Raw genomic sequence first — 18,798 nt, 5'->3', positions numbered from 1 at the left:
AGCCTTTGTGTCTTCTGGGAAATGGAGTTCAAGGCAGACTTATTTGACTGAGGGGGAGGGTTCTACCAGGAGCCCGAAGAATGCTGGGTAATAGTCCAGACCGGATCCTAACCCTTTATGAGACGAGACTGCAGAGGCTCGCTGGGAAGTGTAGTCCAATCGGTACATTTGGGAAAGCGTGAGCCAAATGTGGAAGACGTCAATCCCCTGGGAAGATTGCAGTGTTCAACGCCTCCTTACCCTCCTCAGACCCCAAGAAAAAGCTGAAGTTGGCCAGGGGCTGCGGGAAAATGGAGCCCAAACATTCCAAATTCCAAGTTTCCACAAATCAGGAAGGAAAAACCCGCCCTCAAACAATTTGGGGAACAAAGTTCCCGGTGGTCTCTCAGAACAATAGTCTTCTAGCTTTTCCTACCGACGTGGGTTGCACCAAGAGGCTGAGACGAGCATTAAAGCAGGTGGAAAAATTTCCGTTTTGCATCTCCTTTCAGCCTTTTGCGTACTCCCGCCTTCTAAGTTTACAGGATCCAGGAGGGCCCAAAACAAGGAAGCCGGCTGTTAAGAGTAGCCTCGGGTTTTGTGCACGGACTAGGTCGCCCTATTTATCGATTAATAACCGGAAAGACTAATTTCAAAGGACCCTGGGAAATGAAGTTCGTGCGAGGGAGCGTGTGTGTGTGTGTGTGTGTGTGTGTGTGTGTGTGTGCGCGCGCGTGCCGGAAATATTTGGAACTAGAATGAAATCATCCTCGGCCCCTCCTATCCCCTAGAATAATGGGAAATGGAGTCTCTAGACGTTCACTTTAATCTGAGTCTATGTTCATACTGTCTTGCCCTTTCTGAAGCCTGAAGTCTCGTTCACTAGGTCTGACTGCAATTCGCAGCGGACCCACAAAGCCTTAGGGCCTCGGCAGTCTCGCGAAAGCCTTCTGGGACTACATTAACCAGAAGGCAAAGCGCGGACATACTTCCGCTACCTTTTCAATGAACGCGGCTGCATTAAGGAACAGTCCAGAGCGCGGGCTTCTGGGAGTGGTAGTTTTTCAGTCAAGTGGTAGTTGCTGCCCTCTGACGGCAGCTCAGAGATGAAAAGCAAGTCCTACACTGGACCACCAAGGCCCAGAAGGGCAGCGGAGAAGGGCGGGATGGCAGCGGTTACTTAACGGCCGGAGCTCATGGGACACGCGCAGTGGACGGCGCGTGGACAACCGCCACGAGGGGATTGGGGTCCGTGGGAGTTTGAGGGCGTCCATCTGAGGGAACCTTACCAGATTGCAGGGGTGAGAACGTTTGTTGAGGGGTACTAGGGCAGACTCTTAAGTGTCTATGAGGGGCCCGTGGGTGTCTTGAGGTGCTCAGGGGAGTCCATGGAGAGGTGAAGGGGCCTTACTGGGAACCAGTGGAGAAGTCACAGGGGATTTGGAATGTCTTCAAGATCTGTAGGATACCAAGAAACCACCGCTGACTGAGGGGATCTCTCAGGGACCCCAAAGGGCAAGCACCAGGAAGGAGCTTCAGGGGCCTGGGAGGGGGCGAGGGGGTGTGATGGTGCTGGGGGTTGCAGGCAAGAAGAGAGTCTCTGAAAGGATGAATTGATGAAGTATTGTGAGACCTATAAAGGGCTTTCTATTTGGAATCAGAGATCCTGGGATATAGAAGGGAGCAGGGTGTGGTCTTGCAGAAACTGAATAGATTTAGGTGGGTCATTAAAGATTAGAGGAGCCGCTGGTGTTTTCAAGACCAGACGCCACCTGTGACATTCCTCAGGGTCAGAATTGGAGGCAACAGGTCTGGCTTTGCCGTGGTCTGACCTGAAGAGCAGTTCTGGAGCTGAACACTCTTTAATCCATATTAGACCTGGTTAGAGATGCTCTGAAGGCACTGGAATCGGGCTGAGATTACGAGTCTGGGTCCGCCCCCATCCTCCCAGTGATAACATCCCCCTTTCTTCATCACACCACCACCACCACCACCAACTCAGTTGCATCTATGTTGCCAGGAGACATGCCTCATCCCAACTTCCAGAAATAGCCCAGTGGCCCCCACCCCAGGGAGTGACTTACATCACCCAGGAGAGGGAGCAGTTGCCCGCAGGCTGCCAAGGGAGCCTCGGTTTCCTGCCAGTACCCCAGCCCTGGATCCTCTCTTCACTGCCAATCGACATCATCTGGGACCACCCACCCTGGGCTGGCAGGAAATGAGGGTGAAGCCTGAGCAGATAGGAACTGCCAGCTCCTTCCCCCTCAGAGTGGCGCAGGGTGGAGTTTCTCCGTGAAGCCAGTCCAGCAGGCCTGAGTCTTCAATTCCCACTCCATTTCTTAGCTGTGTGGCCTTAGGGAAACTCCTTCCTCTCTCTGGGCCTCCTGTGCCTCACCTGCACTGAAGGGGTTGGACTGCCCCCTAAGGACCTTTTTGGCCAGAATTCCTCCTTTTTCATCCCCGGAGCAAGTTCTCCAACCTGAGCTTCTAGCTTTATAAGCTCACCTTTCAGATCCTATGATCTTGAGACCTTTGTCTAGATCCAACCATCCTGGCCTTAGGAGAAAAAGGAGTCGTCAAAAGAACATGGGCTCCAGAAACAGACCTCATTTTAAGTCCTGGCTGGCCTTAGGCAAGTCATTTAACCGAGCCTTGCCCTTACCTCACTGGATGTGGGAGATAAAGCACTGCAGCTAACTAGGTATCAGCAAGTCGATCAGTACCAACTATGATTAAGCCTGTCCCTTCTCTTGGGACACCTAGGTGGCTTAGTGGTTGAGCATCTGCCTTCGGTCAGGGCATAATCCCGGGGTCCGAGGATCAAGTGCCTTGTCAGGCTCCCCGCAACAAGCCTGCTACTCCCTCTGCCTATGCCTCATGAATAAGTAAAATCTTTAAAAAAATATTTTTAAAGCCTGTCCCTTCTCCACTTGCTGGCAGAGCATGTTTCCTTGGTTTGACAGACCACTAAGGAACTGTGCAAGGTCTACATTTCAAGAGACACTGCAGGCCTGCTGCCAAAGTCTCACTCCCAGCCGTGGGGACAAGGACAGGAATACACAGAACTAGAAAGGAAAGGCAGTTCAGGTGATCAGAAGAGCAAAGGGCAATAGTGTTGTGGAATCTCAAGTGCTTCCAAGGACCAGGGGATCCCCCACAGAATAGGGGAGCTGTCTGAGGGCCAAAGGGTGCCTGAGGTCTTTATCATCAGGCCCTGGGGTTATGTGGCTCTGGGGTCAGATATTCCCCAGGCTTGGATTTGACCCATTAAGATGGGGTTAGACCCTCTGGCCATAGATCTCCTGGAGAGACAGTCTAGGCCCCTGTCTTTCAGAACCAAACAGAGGCTGTGACCTTGTGGTGGTTGTGCCTAGCACCCAGGACAGATCACCACATCCAAAGGTCCAAAGTTTTATTGTTTTGAATACATTCTCCAGCAGCCCCCCAACTTCCCTCCCCCCCCACCCTCCATCCCCAATACAGAATAAGGCTTGACCAAAGACCCCCACCCCAGGGGCCCCAGCTAGGAGGCAGAGGGGGCTTCCAGTTTGGTTTCAGGGCACCCCCTTCTCACCCCCCCACCCGCCTGCCTATGGGCTTAGTCCTAGGAGCAGCTGGGGGTGAAGGGGTTGGACCAGTGCTGGGGTAGGGAGTGGGAGAGGGATAGCAGGCACTTGTAGAGATTTGTGGCCTCTGGGCGGCACCCCTCCCCCTCCTCTGCCCCCCACCCCCCACCATGGAATTTTTGGTTCATCAGAAAATGTCCCTCCCTCTCCTGCTGCAGCCCTGTGGGGTATGAGAAACCCAGGCACTCAGGGCCCCTGGAGGGGCAGGGAAGGCAGGATGGGGCTGAGGATGGCCGGGGACGGAGAGGGACTGGGACAGGGACAGGAGGCAGAGAACAGGGAGGGAGACAAGGCTTTTACTTCCTAAGCGATTGTAATAAAAAACGTTCCTGGGCATGGAGGCCAGAGCCTCAGTTCAAATATAAATTCCCCAGAATGGAGGTGGCCCCCTCAACTTCCCCCCCTCCCTACCCTCCCCACCACCACTTTGCCTGGAGCTTAGAAACCCACAGATAGGGGAAAGCCCCCAGCCCTGGGCACCCACCCACCCTCACCATTAAAAAAAAAAATTAAAAGTTTTATACAAAACGTGGGGCAGGAAAGGGGAGGAGGCGGGAAGACACCAGAGAGCTGTCCTCACCTCCAGGGCTGGGGGTGGGGGGGTGGTTAAGGCAGCAAAAGAAGCATGGGAGGTGGGGGGGACCAGGGGGACCCCCTGCCCACAGCTCTCAGGAATCTCGATGCTCCAGGGAGAGCTGGGCTGTAGCGTGCTGGAGGTCAGAGCTCACTCGCCTCGGGGTGAGGGGTCCCCCGGCCTCCCCGGGCCCCTCCCCGCGCACCTTCTTGTCCTCACCCTCATCCTCTGGGCCCCCAGCGGGGCCCCCACCCCCCTCCAGGCGACAGTCTTCACTCCAGCGCCGCTTGAAACGCAGCTTGAGAGGCATGCACTGCGCCGCCCCGGGAGCCTCGCCGGGCTCGGGCTTGGGGGGCGCGGGGGGGGCACGGGGGGTCTTGAACACCTCCCCATCTTCCTCATCCTCATCGCTGATGTCCGTCACCTCCACTTCCTCCGACTCGCCTTCCGAGATAGGCTCCACCTTGATCTGTGGCGGTGGCGGCGGTGGCGGGGCCAGGGCCCCCACACCCTCGGCCAGCCCGCCCGCGCTGCCGCCACCGCCAATGCTGATGCCACCGCTCTTGTCAGCACCCGCCGGGGCTTTCTCCCCAGCTGCCCGCTGCCGGCGTCCCAGCGGGGGCGGCTGGAGCTTAAACTTGAATGGGGAGGAAGAGGAGGAAGAGGAGGACGAGGCCGAGGAGGGGACCGGTGGGGTCTCCGGTGCCATGGGCGGCAGCGGGCACTTGTCAGGGCGCTGTGGCTGGGGCACCACCAGCCCAGGGTAGTGCAGGAAGGCGCGGGGACTGAGGTGGTAGTTGTAGACGCTTTGGGTGTGGGCCTGCAGGTACCGTTTCATGTCCTCCGGGCTGAAGGAGAAGTGGGAGCCTCCCCCTGAGCCACTGGGGCCACCGCCACCACTGGGGTACATGGGGCTCAGCGTCGGGGAGGGAGTGTAGGCCAGGTGAGTGGGTGTCATGGGCAGAGCCGGGGAGAGCTGAGGGGGGAGCAGGGAGCCAGGCCCAGCCAGAGGCGACACAGGGAAGGGGCTGAGGGGCTCAGGGCCACCCCGGGGCCGGGGGTAGACACGGAAGACGCCGGGGTCATGGGGCAGGCGTGCCAGCGGGGGCCCGCGGAAGGCACCCAGCTCCGGAGGCCCTGGCGGTCGGGCCCGGGGGTCCTCTCCCAGTGGCTCTTCCAGCTCCGACGTGCCATCGCTGCAGTCACTGACTGAGCCTCGGCCCAGGCGTCGGGCCACCACAGCCGAGAAGAGGGAAGAAGAGGATGAAGAGCAGGCCGGTGGGGAGCGGGGGTCCTCGGTGGGGGACAGCACCTCGGAGGGCGTTGAGGGAGGGAAGCGGAAGTGGCTGCCACCCGATGGCACTGGAGGGGCACTCTGGGGCACTGCGCCCCCTGCAGGAGAGGGGAGACGTGGCGTCAAGGTCCGCGGTCCAGCCTGGACACAGGCCCATCCTCTCCTCCCTCTGAGGCCAAGCCTCCCAGCCCAACTACTCACCAGCCAACCCCACATCGATGAAAGGGTAATTAACCAGCACCAGTTTGTTGAAGTTGAACTTGTAGGTGAACCGTTTCCCCTTGGTCTTGTGCAGAATGCGTTTGTTGTAATAATAGCTGTGGGCGTAGAAACGCATTGGACCATCAGTCACGCAGGGACCCCAGTCTAGACCCTTACTCAACGCAAGTTGGGTGTCGCTCACCAAGGAGGACCAAGAAACCTCGGTCACACGCGAGAAGCCAAGGACCCAGGAGAATGGAAACAGCTCTCCCCTCAGGTCTGGGGCCAAGACTAGATAGAGGTCACACCCAGACTGTAGTCTCTCCTCAGGACACTTCTATGTGACAGAAGCGCTCCAAGGAGGATTAGGACTTGCCCGTGGTCGCACAGCTCCGAGCTGGCAAAGGATCAAACCCGAAGCCTATTCCCCTGGGTTACAGGCTCCCCAGCCAGTGGGGGCCATCCACTCTGCCCAGGGGCTTCTGCCCCTCCTCACCGCAGGGCCCGGCTCAGCTTGTCATAATTCATCTGGGGCTTGCACTTGCGGACACCCCAGAGCCGAGCCACTTCGTCAGGGTCCTTGATGACGAATTCCCCGTAGTCCCCCTGCCAGGCGATGACACCCTGGTACTCCTCCTTCCGCAGCAGCTCCAGGATAAAGTGCCACAGCTGGATCTGCCTCGAGCCAGGGGACGACTCCGGCTTGTAGGCCCAATCCGGGAAGGCAAACCCTGGGGACAGGAGGCAGGGGAGTGGCCCCGGGTCAGGATGCCAAGTCCAAGGCTTCAGGTCCCCTCCCAGGGTCCACCCTCCTACCCCACCCTCCACGTGGGGAAATCCGTCTCCCCTCTGCCAAGTCAGGACCTGAGTTAGAGAGAGACAGTGTGTGTCTGTGTGTGAGGGGGCTAGACGGGAGCTGGGGGGGGGAGGGAAGCTGGAGCCTGCTCCAGCGACACGGGAGAAACAGGAAACCGTCGGCGGCGGGTCCCGGGGCCAGTGCCAGGGGGCCAGGCACCAAGCCAGGCCGGCGGGCAGGGCTGCCAGTGGGGGAGGGGCAGGAAGGGGCACACGTGGCCAGCCGGGTTGGGGCGATCCCCCCCCCAACCCCCCCAATTCCCATTCAGGGCCAGTTATACCCCTCCCCCAACTCACCCCACAGCTCCAGTCCCCTTCTGGGAACATAACACTGTCTCCCCTCCCAAAACCTACCAGAGCCCGACTCCCACCCCAGGACCCGATGATTTTTTTTTTTTCTTAAAAGGACCAGGAGGGGTGGGGTGGTTGGTTGACGATGAGGTCAGCGCTTGCACACACAGAGGCTTCTGTCTTCCCTGGAGAGTGAAACCCAGACTGTCTGAGAGAGCCCCCCCCCAACAAGCCCTAGACCCTCTGTGCTGACTGCCCTCCCCGGACCCAGGCGCATGGACACAACCTGGCTGGAACGCCCCAGCCCAGGCCTGGAGACTGAGCAGGCAATGCTGCAGCCTGTTCCCCCTTCCGCCTTCTCATCCTCAAGCTTCTTCCCTGCCCACCTGCCTACCCGCCCCCAGCATTAACCTTGGGTAGAGGTTGGTGGTGGGCTGGCTGGTCCCTGGAGGGGGTGGGCAGCCTGGGGGGGGACGGTGGGGGGGCTGCGGTTGTCATTTCCCAAACCCCCGGGTAATCAGGGGCCATCAATAATTCAGCACTAGGCAGCCGGTAATGGAGGGGTGGGAGGAGGGAAGGGGAGGAAGAGAAGGAGGGGGAGGCAGGGCAGGGGCCCTGATGCCACCAGAGGGAGAAGGCCAAGGTGGACAGCAAAGGATGGGCGGGGTCCCAAGTCCCAGTCAGGCTGCTGGAGTGAGCCTCTGGCCTGCCTCAAGCCCCAACTGAAGCAGGTACCAACCAGGCCTGGGGCAATGCTGAGCCTCCCTCAAAGACTCAACCGCAGCCTGGACTCCCAACAGAGGATACTTCCCCTTGGGGACACAGGGATTCAGCAGTTCCTACTCCCACAGGCACTACCCCTTCTAAATCCAAAGCTGACTCTATCCCCTACAGTGACCCAGCTTCCTGAGCCCCAGCCTTGGGTAGGATGGAATGGCCAGCATTCCCCACGTAGTCCCAGCCCCATTCAGAAATCCCAGCCTCAAACCAGCGCCTCGGGGCTCCAAGGATACGACCTCCAGCTGGTTACAGACCCAGAGTCCTACACCAGCAGCCCCCGACAATGCCTTCCATAGATCCCAGCATCCATAGCCCCATCCCTCTCTCGGGAATCCAGGTGTTCATCCCCATTATCCTCACCCCACTGGAGATTCCAGGTCCCAGGGTCATCCTCGGGGCCCGAAGGCCCTTAGGAGCCAAAGTTACCAAATGACTAGCTCCATGTACCCTCTGAGTCCTACAAAAAAAGCTCCTACCCCCCCCAACTCAGGGCACCAAGCTCTGTGCTTCTCCCACCTAAGCTCCAATCTGGCTCACAGACCCAGGAGTGTGTGTGGTGTTGGCGGTGGGGGTTGTGAAGCCCCTGAGACATCAGTCTGGAGTTGGGGGAGTATACTGACTTCCATCCTCCCCCCCAAAATTAAAGCCACCCTTCCCAGCCCACCCGCCCCAGCCTCCTTGTCCCGGTAACCAGGCAACGTGTGTGCAGCGACAGTCCTGGGAGCGGGGGAGCAGGAGGCTAAAAATAAACTTTGCAGAAGAGAAGGAGTGAGAGAGACTACATGCAACACAAAGGGAACTCGGAAGGGAGGTGGGGGGCTCTGGGAAGGCCTCAAGCTGCATTCTGGGGGCCGTCCCAGGCCGCCTCGTTAACCCCCCCTCCCTGAGCAAGCCTCCCTCAGGGGCTAGGACCCTGGATCCCACTCCAGTTAGAGACCCTCCCCACTCCCAGGTCCACCCCTACCCGGCTTTCCTCATCGGACATGGCATACATGAGGGCCTGTTCCTGGCTTTGGGGGGAGAAGAAGAGCGAGGGTGACGTCAGGGTGTCTCAATGGGGCTCTGTTCCCCAGGCCTTGGAGCCAGGAGCCAGGCACGGGCAAGGGGAGCATGTGTGAGTGTGTGTTGTGTATGGGTCCACGTGCTTCAACAGGGAACCACCGGGCCTGCGCCAAGAAAGCTTGGGGGAGCAGGACCCCTGGAGCATGGGGGTGGCAGCGAAACAGACAGCAAGCAGTTGACACTGAGAGAGGTGCTCAGGACATTCTGAGACAGGGTGGAGAGGTGGCAGCAGACAAGACAGGAAGGGTTGGGATGGCAGGGTCCCAGAAGGCACACCTGGGTCCCACAGAGGCGGGGTAGGGATTCTCCCAGAGGGACTGGAAACCAGGGGTGGGGAACAGAACTCCTGGGCACCCCCCAAATTCACATGACTGGCCAAACTTTTTTTAAAGGGACCATGGGGGTCGGAAGGGAGGGGTGGTGATAGAGGAAGAACACGCCGACCTCCTGGGGGGCCCTACCACCTCCCCCACTTCAGGCAGCCCTCGGTGGCGCCAGAGCCGGGAAGAAAACAGGAAGTGGGAAACAGCCGCGGCAGAGACTAGAGGGGCCGGGATGGAGGATCGGATGAGGGGCGTGCAGACGGACAGACGCGCCGACGGACCGATCGGGAAGCCATTCCAGGCCCCCGCCCCTTCCCCCAACCGGAGAATCCACACGCGCGGCTCAGCCCCAAGACAGGGGTAGGGGAGCGGCCCAGCCGGTCCCACCAGGAGAAGGCCCGCAGCAGGGAGGTTAGACGAGGCGGGGTTGTCTGGGCGCCTAGGCCCCCTCCTCGGGCGAGGGGAGGCTCCTGCTGCCCCCAAGGCCCAGCGGCCCCGGAGCATGTGGGAGCCAGAGAGTATGTGGGACGCACGTGACTGACCCTACAGCACTCTGCACCCCTGCCCCACCCCCCTGCCCCCCTCCTCGGCCCCAATCCCCAGGCGCCGGAGCCGGGCTCCGAGCCCTTTAAGAGCCGCCCCCACCCGCCGAGCGGGGGGGCGGGGTGGGTGGGCCGGTCGGGGCACACACCCGCACACAGGAGCCCTAGCCGCGGCCGCCGCCGGGGGAAGGAAACAAGTTTGAACAGCGGCGCCCGGCCCCCTTCCCCCTCCCCCGTCCCCGCCCCGGGCCGGATTCCGACGGGGTAGACGGGCAGGGGGCGGCTGGGACCCCTCCCCCCAGCGCGCTCGGGCGCAAAGTCCAGCCCGCGCGAGCCCGGGGGCGGCGGGGGAGGGGAGGGGGGAAAGTCCGAGTGGGAGGGGGGTTAATCCCGCTGCCCCCCGCCCGCCGACGGACGGGGGGGAGGGGAACCTTGGCCCCTTAAGGAGGAGCAAGTTGGCGGGGAAGAGGGGGGCGGAGGGAAAAGACGGCCGGTTGAAAGAGAAGCGCTGGATGAGGGAGGGGGGGCGAAGGGGGAGCCTCCGCGTCCCCCCCACCTTCCCCACCCTTCTCAACCCCGAGGCCCCGGCGGCGCGGGAGGAGGGTACCCAGGTCTCCCCGGAGCCACCTTAAAGCCGCGCGTTCTAAGGTCGGAAACAAAAAGTTCCTTTTTCGAACGTTCGGGCTGCGCTTTGGAACTTTGCGACTCGGCGCGGGCGGGGGAGCGAGGAGCCGGCGGAGACGGGCGGGGGAGGGGCGGCGCAGCCCGGACCCCGAGTCTCCGGCTCCCCAATCACGCCTTCCTCCTAGAAGCCATCCCGTATCCCCCTCTAAGCCGGTGCGGGGCAAGCGCCGCGGTGAAGGTCATGGGCCGGACCACGCAGCGCGGAACCGGGAATAGCGGGCCCCGTGGACAGCCCCCCCACACACGCCCCGCACACGTCCCGGCCCCCAGAGTGCAACGTGACAGAGCGGCGGGGAGGGACCCCGCCACCCCCGTGATCCCAGGAGTGGGGGAGAACCCAGCTTTCGGGGTCCAGCAGGGAGAGGACCAGGACTCGCGGCACCCACACCACTCCGCCCAGACCCAGAAATTGGGGGTCCCATGCAGCACCCCTCGCTTGCGCCACGAGAAGCAACAGGTCTCGAGTGCTCGGGGGTCCCCCGGAACTGGGGATCCCTCGGGCTACCCCGAAACCCTTTAGCCCCCCCCAAAGTTTCTACGCCTGGTTTCCCGGGGCAACAAGTCTCCCCCACACGTGCTGCCCCCGCCCCCACCTGTGTCCGCCGGGGTCTTCATGCTGGGGGGCCCGGGGCGAGGCGCCCCGACTCCGGGCCGCAGCTCCCGGCGCCCGCGCTGCCCCGTCCCGTCCCGCGCCCGTCGGGCCGCCCTCGGCGCTTCACCCGGCCTCGCCTCTCAGAGCCTCTCCCCTCCCCGCCGCCGCCTCCCGGGTTAATATCGCACTCCGGGGCCGGGACGCCCACGCCCCCCGGCCGGCGACGTCACCGCCGCGTCGCCATGGAGACACTGCGCCCGCCCCCTCCCCGCGCACTCACACACACACTCGCCGGCGCGCAGCCACTGAGGACCGGCCGGCTCTGGGCTTAAAGGGGCCGCACGGCGGGGGAGGAAGGAAGGAGGGGGCGGGGGTGGGATGGGGTCCTGGGGGTCATGACCCTTTTCTGAGGCTCCAAGTCTGCAGATAACTTAAGTCCTCGGCACTCGCGACCTGCCGCCCCTCCTCCTCTCCTCCCCACTGCAAAATCCAGAGTTTCTTTTGGGAGCTTGTAAGAGGGGAGGGGGGAAACTGGGGGGGGGGGTCAGAAACTTTTGAAAGGCCTGGACCTTTCGGGAGGGGTCAGGATCTTCACTGCAGGGGGGCAGGGTCAAGACCTTGGGGGATGATCAAGACCACATTTCCCACCCTGGCCTTACCCTACCCGCCCCCCGCCCAGCCCTAAGCCTGAATGGGGGCAGCTGTCCGGGGGTGGGGTGGAATGGGTGGGAAGCATTTCCCAGCATCGGAAACGGGGAGGCGGCTGTGCCCTCTGCTCCTCCGGGGATGGGGTCTTGGCCTTCCAGATAGCCCCAATCCCAGCTGGTGAGGAAGTGACCAGAGAGAAGGCATTCGGGAGCATCCACACACACACACACTCCATCCTCGGGCAGCAGCTGTCCTAAGGACACGGCTGGCGTCGGAGGTACCCCCACCTCCATCGCCGGCGCTGGGGGTTCCGGAGGTGGAGCCAGGATGCGAGGGGGCGATCAAAGTCTGAACAAATGTGCTCCCAAGGGGCACTGGGGGGTCGCCAGGAGAGAGGAAGGTGGGCTTAAGGATGAGGGCCAGTGCGTAGGGCAGTGTTAAGTCTGTTCTCCGCAGCGGGGAGGGATGGATGGAGCCTGAGGCTTCAGGAAACAGGAAATCAGTGCTGATCAGATGGCTAGCTGGAGCTGGCAGCAGGGTAGAGGGCAAATAGAAGCAATATCCACAGACTGAGCCTGGAGACAGAGTTTCAAAGAAGACTCTGAGGTACCAAAGGAGAGGAATATTGGAGGCGGTGGGGGAGTGATGCTCAGAGAAACTGAAATTGAGAAGATGGGCCGGGAAAGACAAGCCACTGGGAGGGAAGGCCAGCGGGTCAGACTCTTTACTTCTTGGGGCTTCCTGATGCATTAGAGCAGTCCCTCACCATCGCCTCAGAAGTCTCTAGCCTCTTCCTCCATGGAGGCCAAGGCCTCGAGGGAAGCATCACCTCCCTGGGGAATTATGTAACCTTGCCTACGGACAGTGCAGCTCCCCCACGGATATTGTAACCCTCTGGGAGCAGTGTGGTCCAGCAATAATAATCGCCATCATTGTTATTATAACAGCTCCCGAATTCCTAGCGCTCATGATGTGCCAGGCATTGGGCCAAGCATTGTCTGGGGCATCTTGTCATTTGATGCTCACAAAATCCCAAAGAGGGAAGTTACTATTGTTACCCCCATTTACAGATTAAGAAGGTGAGGCTCAGAGGGGAAATCAGACTGCCAAAGTCCTACAGCCAGGAAGTGTTGGGAGTCAGGATTCAAAGGAAACCTATCCAATTTGGAGCCACTACCCTTCACCACTATTCTTTACTAACGCCTTCACTGTCCGCCCCCCTCTGAAAAAGACAATGCTGAGTTTCAAAGATTATAGGTCTGTAACAGCTTCAGTGATCCCACACTCCCGCTGACAAGAGAGAGACTTAGGTTGCACCCCTAACTTTGCTACTTCCTGTCTGTGACATAGAGCAAGGGAGTTTGCCTCTTTGAGCCTCAACTTCCTCATCTGTAAAATGGGGATTTTATTAGACCCATCATGACCAGCTTGTTTTAAGAAATCGGGGATGTGGGATCCCTGGGTGGTGCAGCGGTTTAGCGCCTGCCTTTGGCCCAGGGCGCGATCCTGGAGACCCGGGATCGAATCCCACGTCAGGCTCCCGGTGCATGGAGCCTGCTTCTCCCTCTGCCTATGTCTCTGTCTCTCTCTCTGTATGACTATCATAAATGAAAATTAAAAAAAAAAAGAAATCGGGGATGTGAAGTAAGTATGCAGTAAATACTGGTAATAATTAGTAGGAGAACGAATGAACTAGATACCCCATGAATAATGTAAGGACCCCTCACTGTATAGACTCCGAACTGTAGGCAACAAATACAGGGTACTGACAGTGTAAAATGGCCTCTTAATGGCATAAGTCCCACCCTGACCCAGTTGGATAACTCAATCCTACTGTTTCAATGAAGTACAATCATGGATGGGTGGGCGTGCCTCGTGGCAGAGTCTGAGACATCACTGAGAATGAGAGTCCCTGGTGAAAATGTCCCTTGGGTAGTGTGACCTCTGGTGGTTTGTGAAAACCTATCCACAGATAGTGTAACCCCTCAGGGGTTGAGTGACTCTACCACAGAATCATTGTGGGCCCTTTTGGATAGTTCACTTGCCTCGTGAACCCCATCCTTGGAGAAGCTGGACCCCACTATTACCATATGAAACATTAACATATTCTGAACTTGTGATAGAAACTATTCATCACTACCAGTCATTCCTTAAAGACATGCCATCCAACCAAGACCGTATCAATTCCTTTTCTTTTTTTTAAAGATTTTATTCATTTATTCATGAGAGACACAGAGAGAGAGAGGCAAGGACACAGGGAGAGGGAGAAGCAGGCTCCATGCAAGGACCCCAATGTGGGACTCGATCCTGGGACTCCAGGATCACGCCCTGGGCCTAAGGCAGTCGCCAAACTGCTGAGCTACCCAGGGATTCCCTGACCGTATCAATTCCAATGAACAAGGGGGACAGTCCTCTCTCTGCTCCCGTTCACTGTGAAAAACCTATACAGATCCCCCCTCCCTGGGGCCTGTGAAAAGTGCAGCCTCTCACAGACCTAAGACACGCCTACAGTGAGCAGTGTCACGCTCCAGGGAGAAAAGAACTCTGTCCGGACAGTGAAAGCACCCTCACTCCCATGCACCTAGCACTTCTTGTTCCAGTTTACCATCCTGACACAGATAACATTTATCCTGTTGCTTTCAGACTAAGGCATGGACAGAACCTGTCCTCAAAGAAATCCCAACACTCCACAGACCTCACTCCTAGAAAGGAAACTGTATGAATGATAAAAAAATCAGAGTTGCAACCTACCCATCATCACCTGGAATGAGCAACAATGAGCCATTACTAGGTACATTGTAGCTCCCTTAGAAATAATATGAATCACCCTATATGGAGAATGTAGCCACCTAAACAGTGTGACCGCCCCCAAACAAAAAAAAATGTAGCCCCATTAAAGAGTATAACCCTTCTTCAGCTCCCTGACTTGAAATGCTGAAGGGCTCCTGCACTCAGACCTGGGTCCTCCTCTCCCCCTGGGTGATCTCCACCAGCACCATGTTTTTCATATGCCATCTCTATGCTGATTACACCCAAATTTCTCTCTCCAGCATAGGACTCACTCCTGGCCTCCAATCTCACACATCAAGCTGCCTCACCAGTGTCTCCATTTGGATATCTCAAGATTGTCAAGTCTTTCTCAGCTCCCACAAACTGTCCCCAAACCAGTCTTCCCCATTGTGGGCACCTGCAACACCATTTTGTAAGTTGCCCAGGCCGAATTCCTTGGAGTCATCCTTAACTTCTTTCCCTTACCTGTCATCCGGTCTTAAGGGAACTCCCATATGCTCTACTTTCAGCTGCTTCAGAATCAATCTCCTCCCCACCACCACCTTGCACCTCTGGTCTGGGGACTCTTCACCCTCTCCTAGCTGCCACCAGCCCCTACAATTTGTGCCTCACTCACAGCCAGAGGGGTTCTAGTAAGTCAGATGACATTCCAGTGCTGCCCCCAACTCCCTGCAGTGGCCAGCAAGGCCCTTCCTCCCTGATTTCACCTTCTACCTCTCCCTCTATTTCTGTGCCAGCTGCACTCCAGCCTGTGATTCCTTGAACAGGCCAGGCTAATGCCTGCCTCAGGGATTTTGCCTGTGCTGTTCCATCTGCCTGGAAGGCCTTCCCTCCAGAAGTCTACATAGATCTGCCCTTCATCCCCTTCAGATTTTTATTCAGAAACCCACCTTCCCGGGCAGCCCCGGTGGCACAGCGGTTTAGCGCTGCCTGCAGCCCAGGGTGTGATCCTGGAGACCCTGGATCGAGTCCCACATCAGGCTCCCTGCATGGAGCCTGCTTCTCCCTCTGCCTGTGTCTCTGCCCCCCTCTCTCTGTGTCTCTATGAATAAATAAATAAAATCTTAAAAAAAAAAAAAAAGAAACCCACCTTCCCAATAAGACCCAACCTGACCACTCTATTTTATTTATTTTATTTTTTTAAGATTTTATTTATGTATTCATGGAAGACACAGAAAGAGAGAGAGAGGCAGAGACACAGGCAGAGGGAGAAGCAGGCTCCATGCAGGGAACCTGACGTGATCCCGGATCACCACCTGGGCTGAAGGCGGCGCTAAACCGCTGAGCCACCGGGGCTGCCCACTGACCACTCTATTTTAAAATGGAGCCCCCTTGAGATGCCTGGGGGGCTCAGTGGATGAATGTCTGCCTTTGGCTCACATCATGATCCCAAGGTCGTAGGATGGAGTCTCACATCAGGCTCTCCACGGGGAGCCTGCTTCTCCCTCTCCCTATGTTTCTGCCTCTCTTTCTGTGTTTCCCATAAATAAATAAATAATTAATCTTTTTTAAAATTTTTTTTAAAATTTTTATTTATTTATGATAGTCACACACAGAGAGAGAGAGGCAGAGACACAGGCAGAGGGAGAAGCAGGCTCCATGCACCGGGAGCCCGACGTGGGACTCGATCCCGGGTCTCCAGGATCGCGCCCTGGGCCAAAGGCAGGTGCCAAACCACTGCGCCACCCAGGGATCCCTAAATAATTAATCTTTAAAAAATAAATAAACTGGAGCCCCCTTCCAAGACCCGTATGTACCTTCCTTCTATGCACTGTTTTTCTCCATAGCACTCATTCTCACATGATATGTATTTCTGGGATGCCTGGGTGGCTCAGTGGTTGAGCGCCTGCCTTTGGCTCAGGGCATGATCCTGGAGTCCCAGGATCGAGTCCCACATCAGGCTCCCTGCATGGGGCCTGCTTCTCCTTCTGCCTGTGTCTCTGCCTCTTTCTCTCTCTCTCTGTGTGTCTCACATGAATAAATACATAAAATCTTTTAAATATATGTATATTTCTGTAATACATTAGCTTGTCATCTGAATCTCTCCTCTACAATGTCAGCTCTGCTTTATCACCGTGCCTATACCACAGTGGGTCATAGAACAGTCTCGTAATATGTATCTGCTGAAATGAACTGAGTCCAGGTACAGTTGTATAACCCCACAATCAGAACCCATCATACAGACAGAATGAAGTCCATAACTGATACAAACTCCAATCTGCAGTGTGGCTCTCATATGGACAGTGGAAACCCCAAATACTGCAAAGCTGAAAAATAGTACAAACCCCGGTTTAGGCAGCACGACCCTCATAAACCTCATAGAGACAGGGTAACCCTCATAAATAATGTGAGTCTCACTCAAATAGCATGGCCTTCATAAACTTTGTGAGCCTCATATAAAAGGGCAATCCACATAAATGGTGTAAACCACATATTGGCAGTGTAACTCTCATAAACAGAGTGAGCCCCATATACATGGTGAGAAGCAAATAAACAGTGTGGGTCCCCCTACATATAGCATATACTCTCATTAGTGCGCTCTACCATAGAGGCAGCACGGCTGGCTTAACACTTTGAATTCCTCTATCAACAGGGTCAACTCCTACAACCTGGGTAAACCCATATGCACTCTGGAGACAAGCATATAAATAGGGTCATTTCTGTAACTGGTGTGACTTTTCATGTGAACAGTGTAGCCCCATAGTCATTTAGCCTCATGCAGTGTAACCCATGGACCCCGTGCCCTCACATGGACGGTGCCACCAGCCTCAGTGGGCCACTCAGTGAACAGTGTAGATTTAACAATGATTGCAATAGGGTGCCTGCATGGCTCAGTCCTTTAGGCATCTGACTTCAGCTGAGGTCATGATCTCAGGATCCGCATGGGAGTTTTACATGGGGGAGGGGGGAAAATCCGTGTTCAGCAGGGAGTCTGCTTCTCCCTCTATCTCTGCCCCACTCCATGCTTGTGCAAGCACTCAGGCACTCTCTCAAATAAATAAAATCTTAAAAAAAAAATCCAGTGGTTGCAATAAACCTCAATGTCACTATGTCAGTTTTATTAAGTCATTGACAATGTAACCTTTTTCCATAAAAAGGGAGAAAATTCCACCTTCCTTTTAAGCCCCTGGACCTCGTAACCTTCATAAAATTATATTATGCACCCCCCTCTCCAAAGTCCTAATTCTCCTATTAAAAATTACCCAACTTCCCTTCAACACACACATGTATTAAGACAGAATGGCATCCCTGAAGGGTGGTGTAACCTGTCACAGACAATGAGGCTCCAAATAAAGACCAAGAAATGGTGAATTCATGAATGGCAGGGATTTCCCAGGGCCCAACACAGGATGGGGCACATAAAAAAAGTGCTTCTCCTATTTACTGAGCATTTACTATATGCAAGGCCCTGGATTCAACATCTGATTTCATTGCTACCTCAACTTTATCATGTAGCTACTCCCATGATCCCCATTTTTCAGATGAAGAGAGTGAGACTTAGAGAGGTTCCAGGCTCCAAGGCAACACAGCTAAATAAGGTGACAGCTGAGACATCAAGTACTGGACCAAATGCTTCCTGGTAGACCAACAAATGCCCCAAAGATCTGTTGAACCCTGAAATCTTGCTGAAAAACACTGCCCCCACCATGACCAGCACCACCATACACAAACCATGGACAAGGTGACCAGTGAGACTGAGGTGGCACAAACTCTTCAGGCAGTGATAACCTCCCGAGTACTGCCAATCACAATAATAGCTAAGATTTTTGAGGATTTACTCTGCTGGAGACACTGTTCTAAATGCTTTGCACATAAATTCATTACAACCTAATGCCAAGGTGGTTTTTTTTTTCTTTTCTTAATTACCTCTGTACAGATGTAGAAATGGAAGCACAGAGGGATTAAATGACTTGCCCTAAGTCACACAGCTGGGGGAAAAGCCCAGCTGGGTTTGACCCCAGCAGCCTGGCTAAGCCTCTATTATTTTGCTTCCTGCAACATCACCCCTTCCCTCCACTTCGCAGGACAGTGTAATTCCATTGAACTGTACAACTAAGTTAACTACATTTTATATAATTCTCTCAGGGGCAGGGTACAGCTGACTGTGCATACCTTTCCTTGATGACAGCGAAAATAGGTCTTAGCATGAATTCCCATGCACAGGTCTCCTTCATGTATGGTATAACTCCAATAAGCAGTGAGGATTCTTCTGTAGACATTGTTTTTGTGTGTGTGTTGTTGTTGTTTTTTGGTAGATTTTATTATGAGAGAGAGGAGCACAGGGGGAGGGGACAAGCAGGTTCCACACTGAGCATGGAGCCCGATGTGGGGCTCAGTACTGTGACCCTGAGAGCATGACCTGAACTGAAACCAAGAGTCTGGACACTTTACTTATGGAACCACCCAGGTGTCCCCCCCCCCTGCCCCCACTCCCCGCCTGGTGGACATTGTAAAACTCACCACAGCTGAGCAGATCCTGAGCCAACAGCAGAGGCCCTTTCACTACAGCAGAATGCTCCCTGAGCAGGGTGAGTTCCTTCATAGACAGGACACACC

The 18,798-nt window shown here is 56.3% G+C and overlaps 1 protein-coding gene across 1 annotated transcript; it reads right to left on the bottom strand.

Annotated features, from left to right (window-relative positions):
• Nucleotides 1-3,457: 3,457 nt before the first annotated feature.
• ERF (ETS2 repressor factor) lies at nucleotides 3,458-10,943 on the bottom strand. The gene is made up of 4 exons (XM_055311880.1): nucleotides 10,805-10,943; nucleotides 6,171-6,405; nucleotides 5,675-5,790; nucleotides 3,458-5,571 (listed from the first exon to the last, which is right to left on the bottom strand). The coding sequence occupies exons 1-4, from the start codon at nucleotides 10,824-10,826 to the stop codon at nucleotides 4,274-4,276; spliced, it is 1,671 nt and encodes a 556-aa protein (XP_055167855.1). The 5' UTR covers nucleotides 10,827-10,943; the 3' UTR covers nucleotides 3,458-4,273.
• Between the last annotated feature and the right edge of the window lie 7,855 nt (nucleotides 10,944-18,798).

The sequence above is a fragment of the Nyctereutes procyonoides genome, unplaced genomic scaffold (genome assembly GCF_905146905.1).
Source record: "Nyctereutes procyonoides isolate TBG_1078 unplaced genomic scaffold, NYPRO_anot_genome, whole genome shotgun sequence".
In the NCBI taxonomy this organism is placed as follows: domain Eukaryota; kingdom Metazoa; phylum Chordata; class Mammalia; order Carnivora; family Canidae; genus Nyctereutes; species Nyctereutes procyonoides.
Note: the sequence above shows the minus strand (reverse complement) of the source record. Positions and strands in the feature narration are given on the sequence as shown.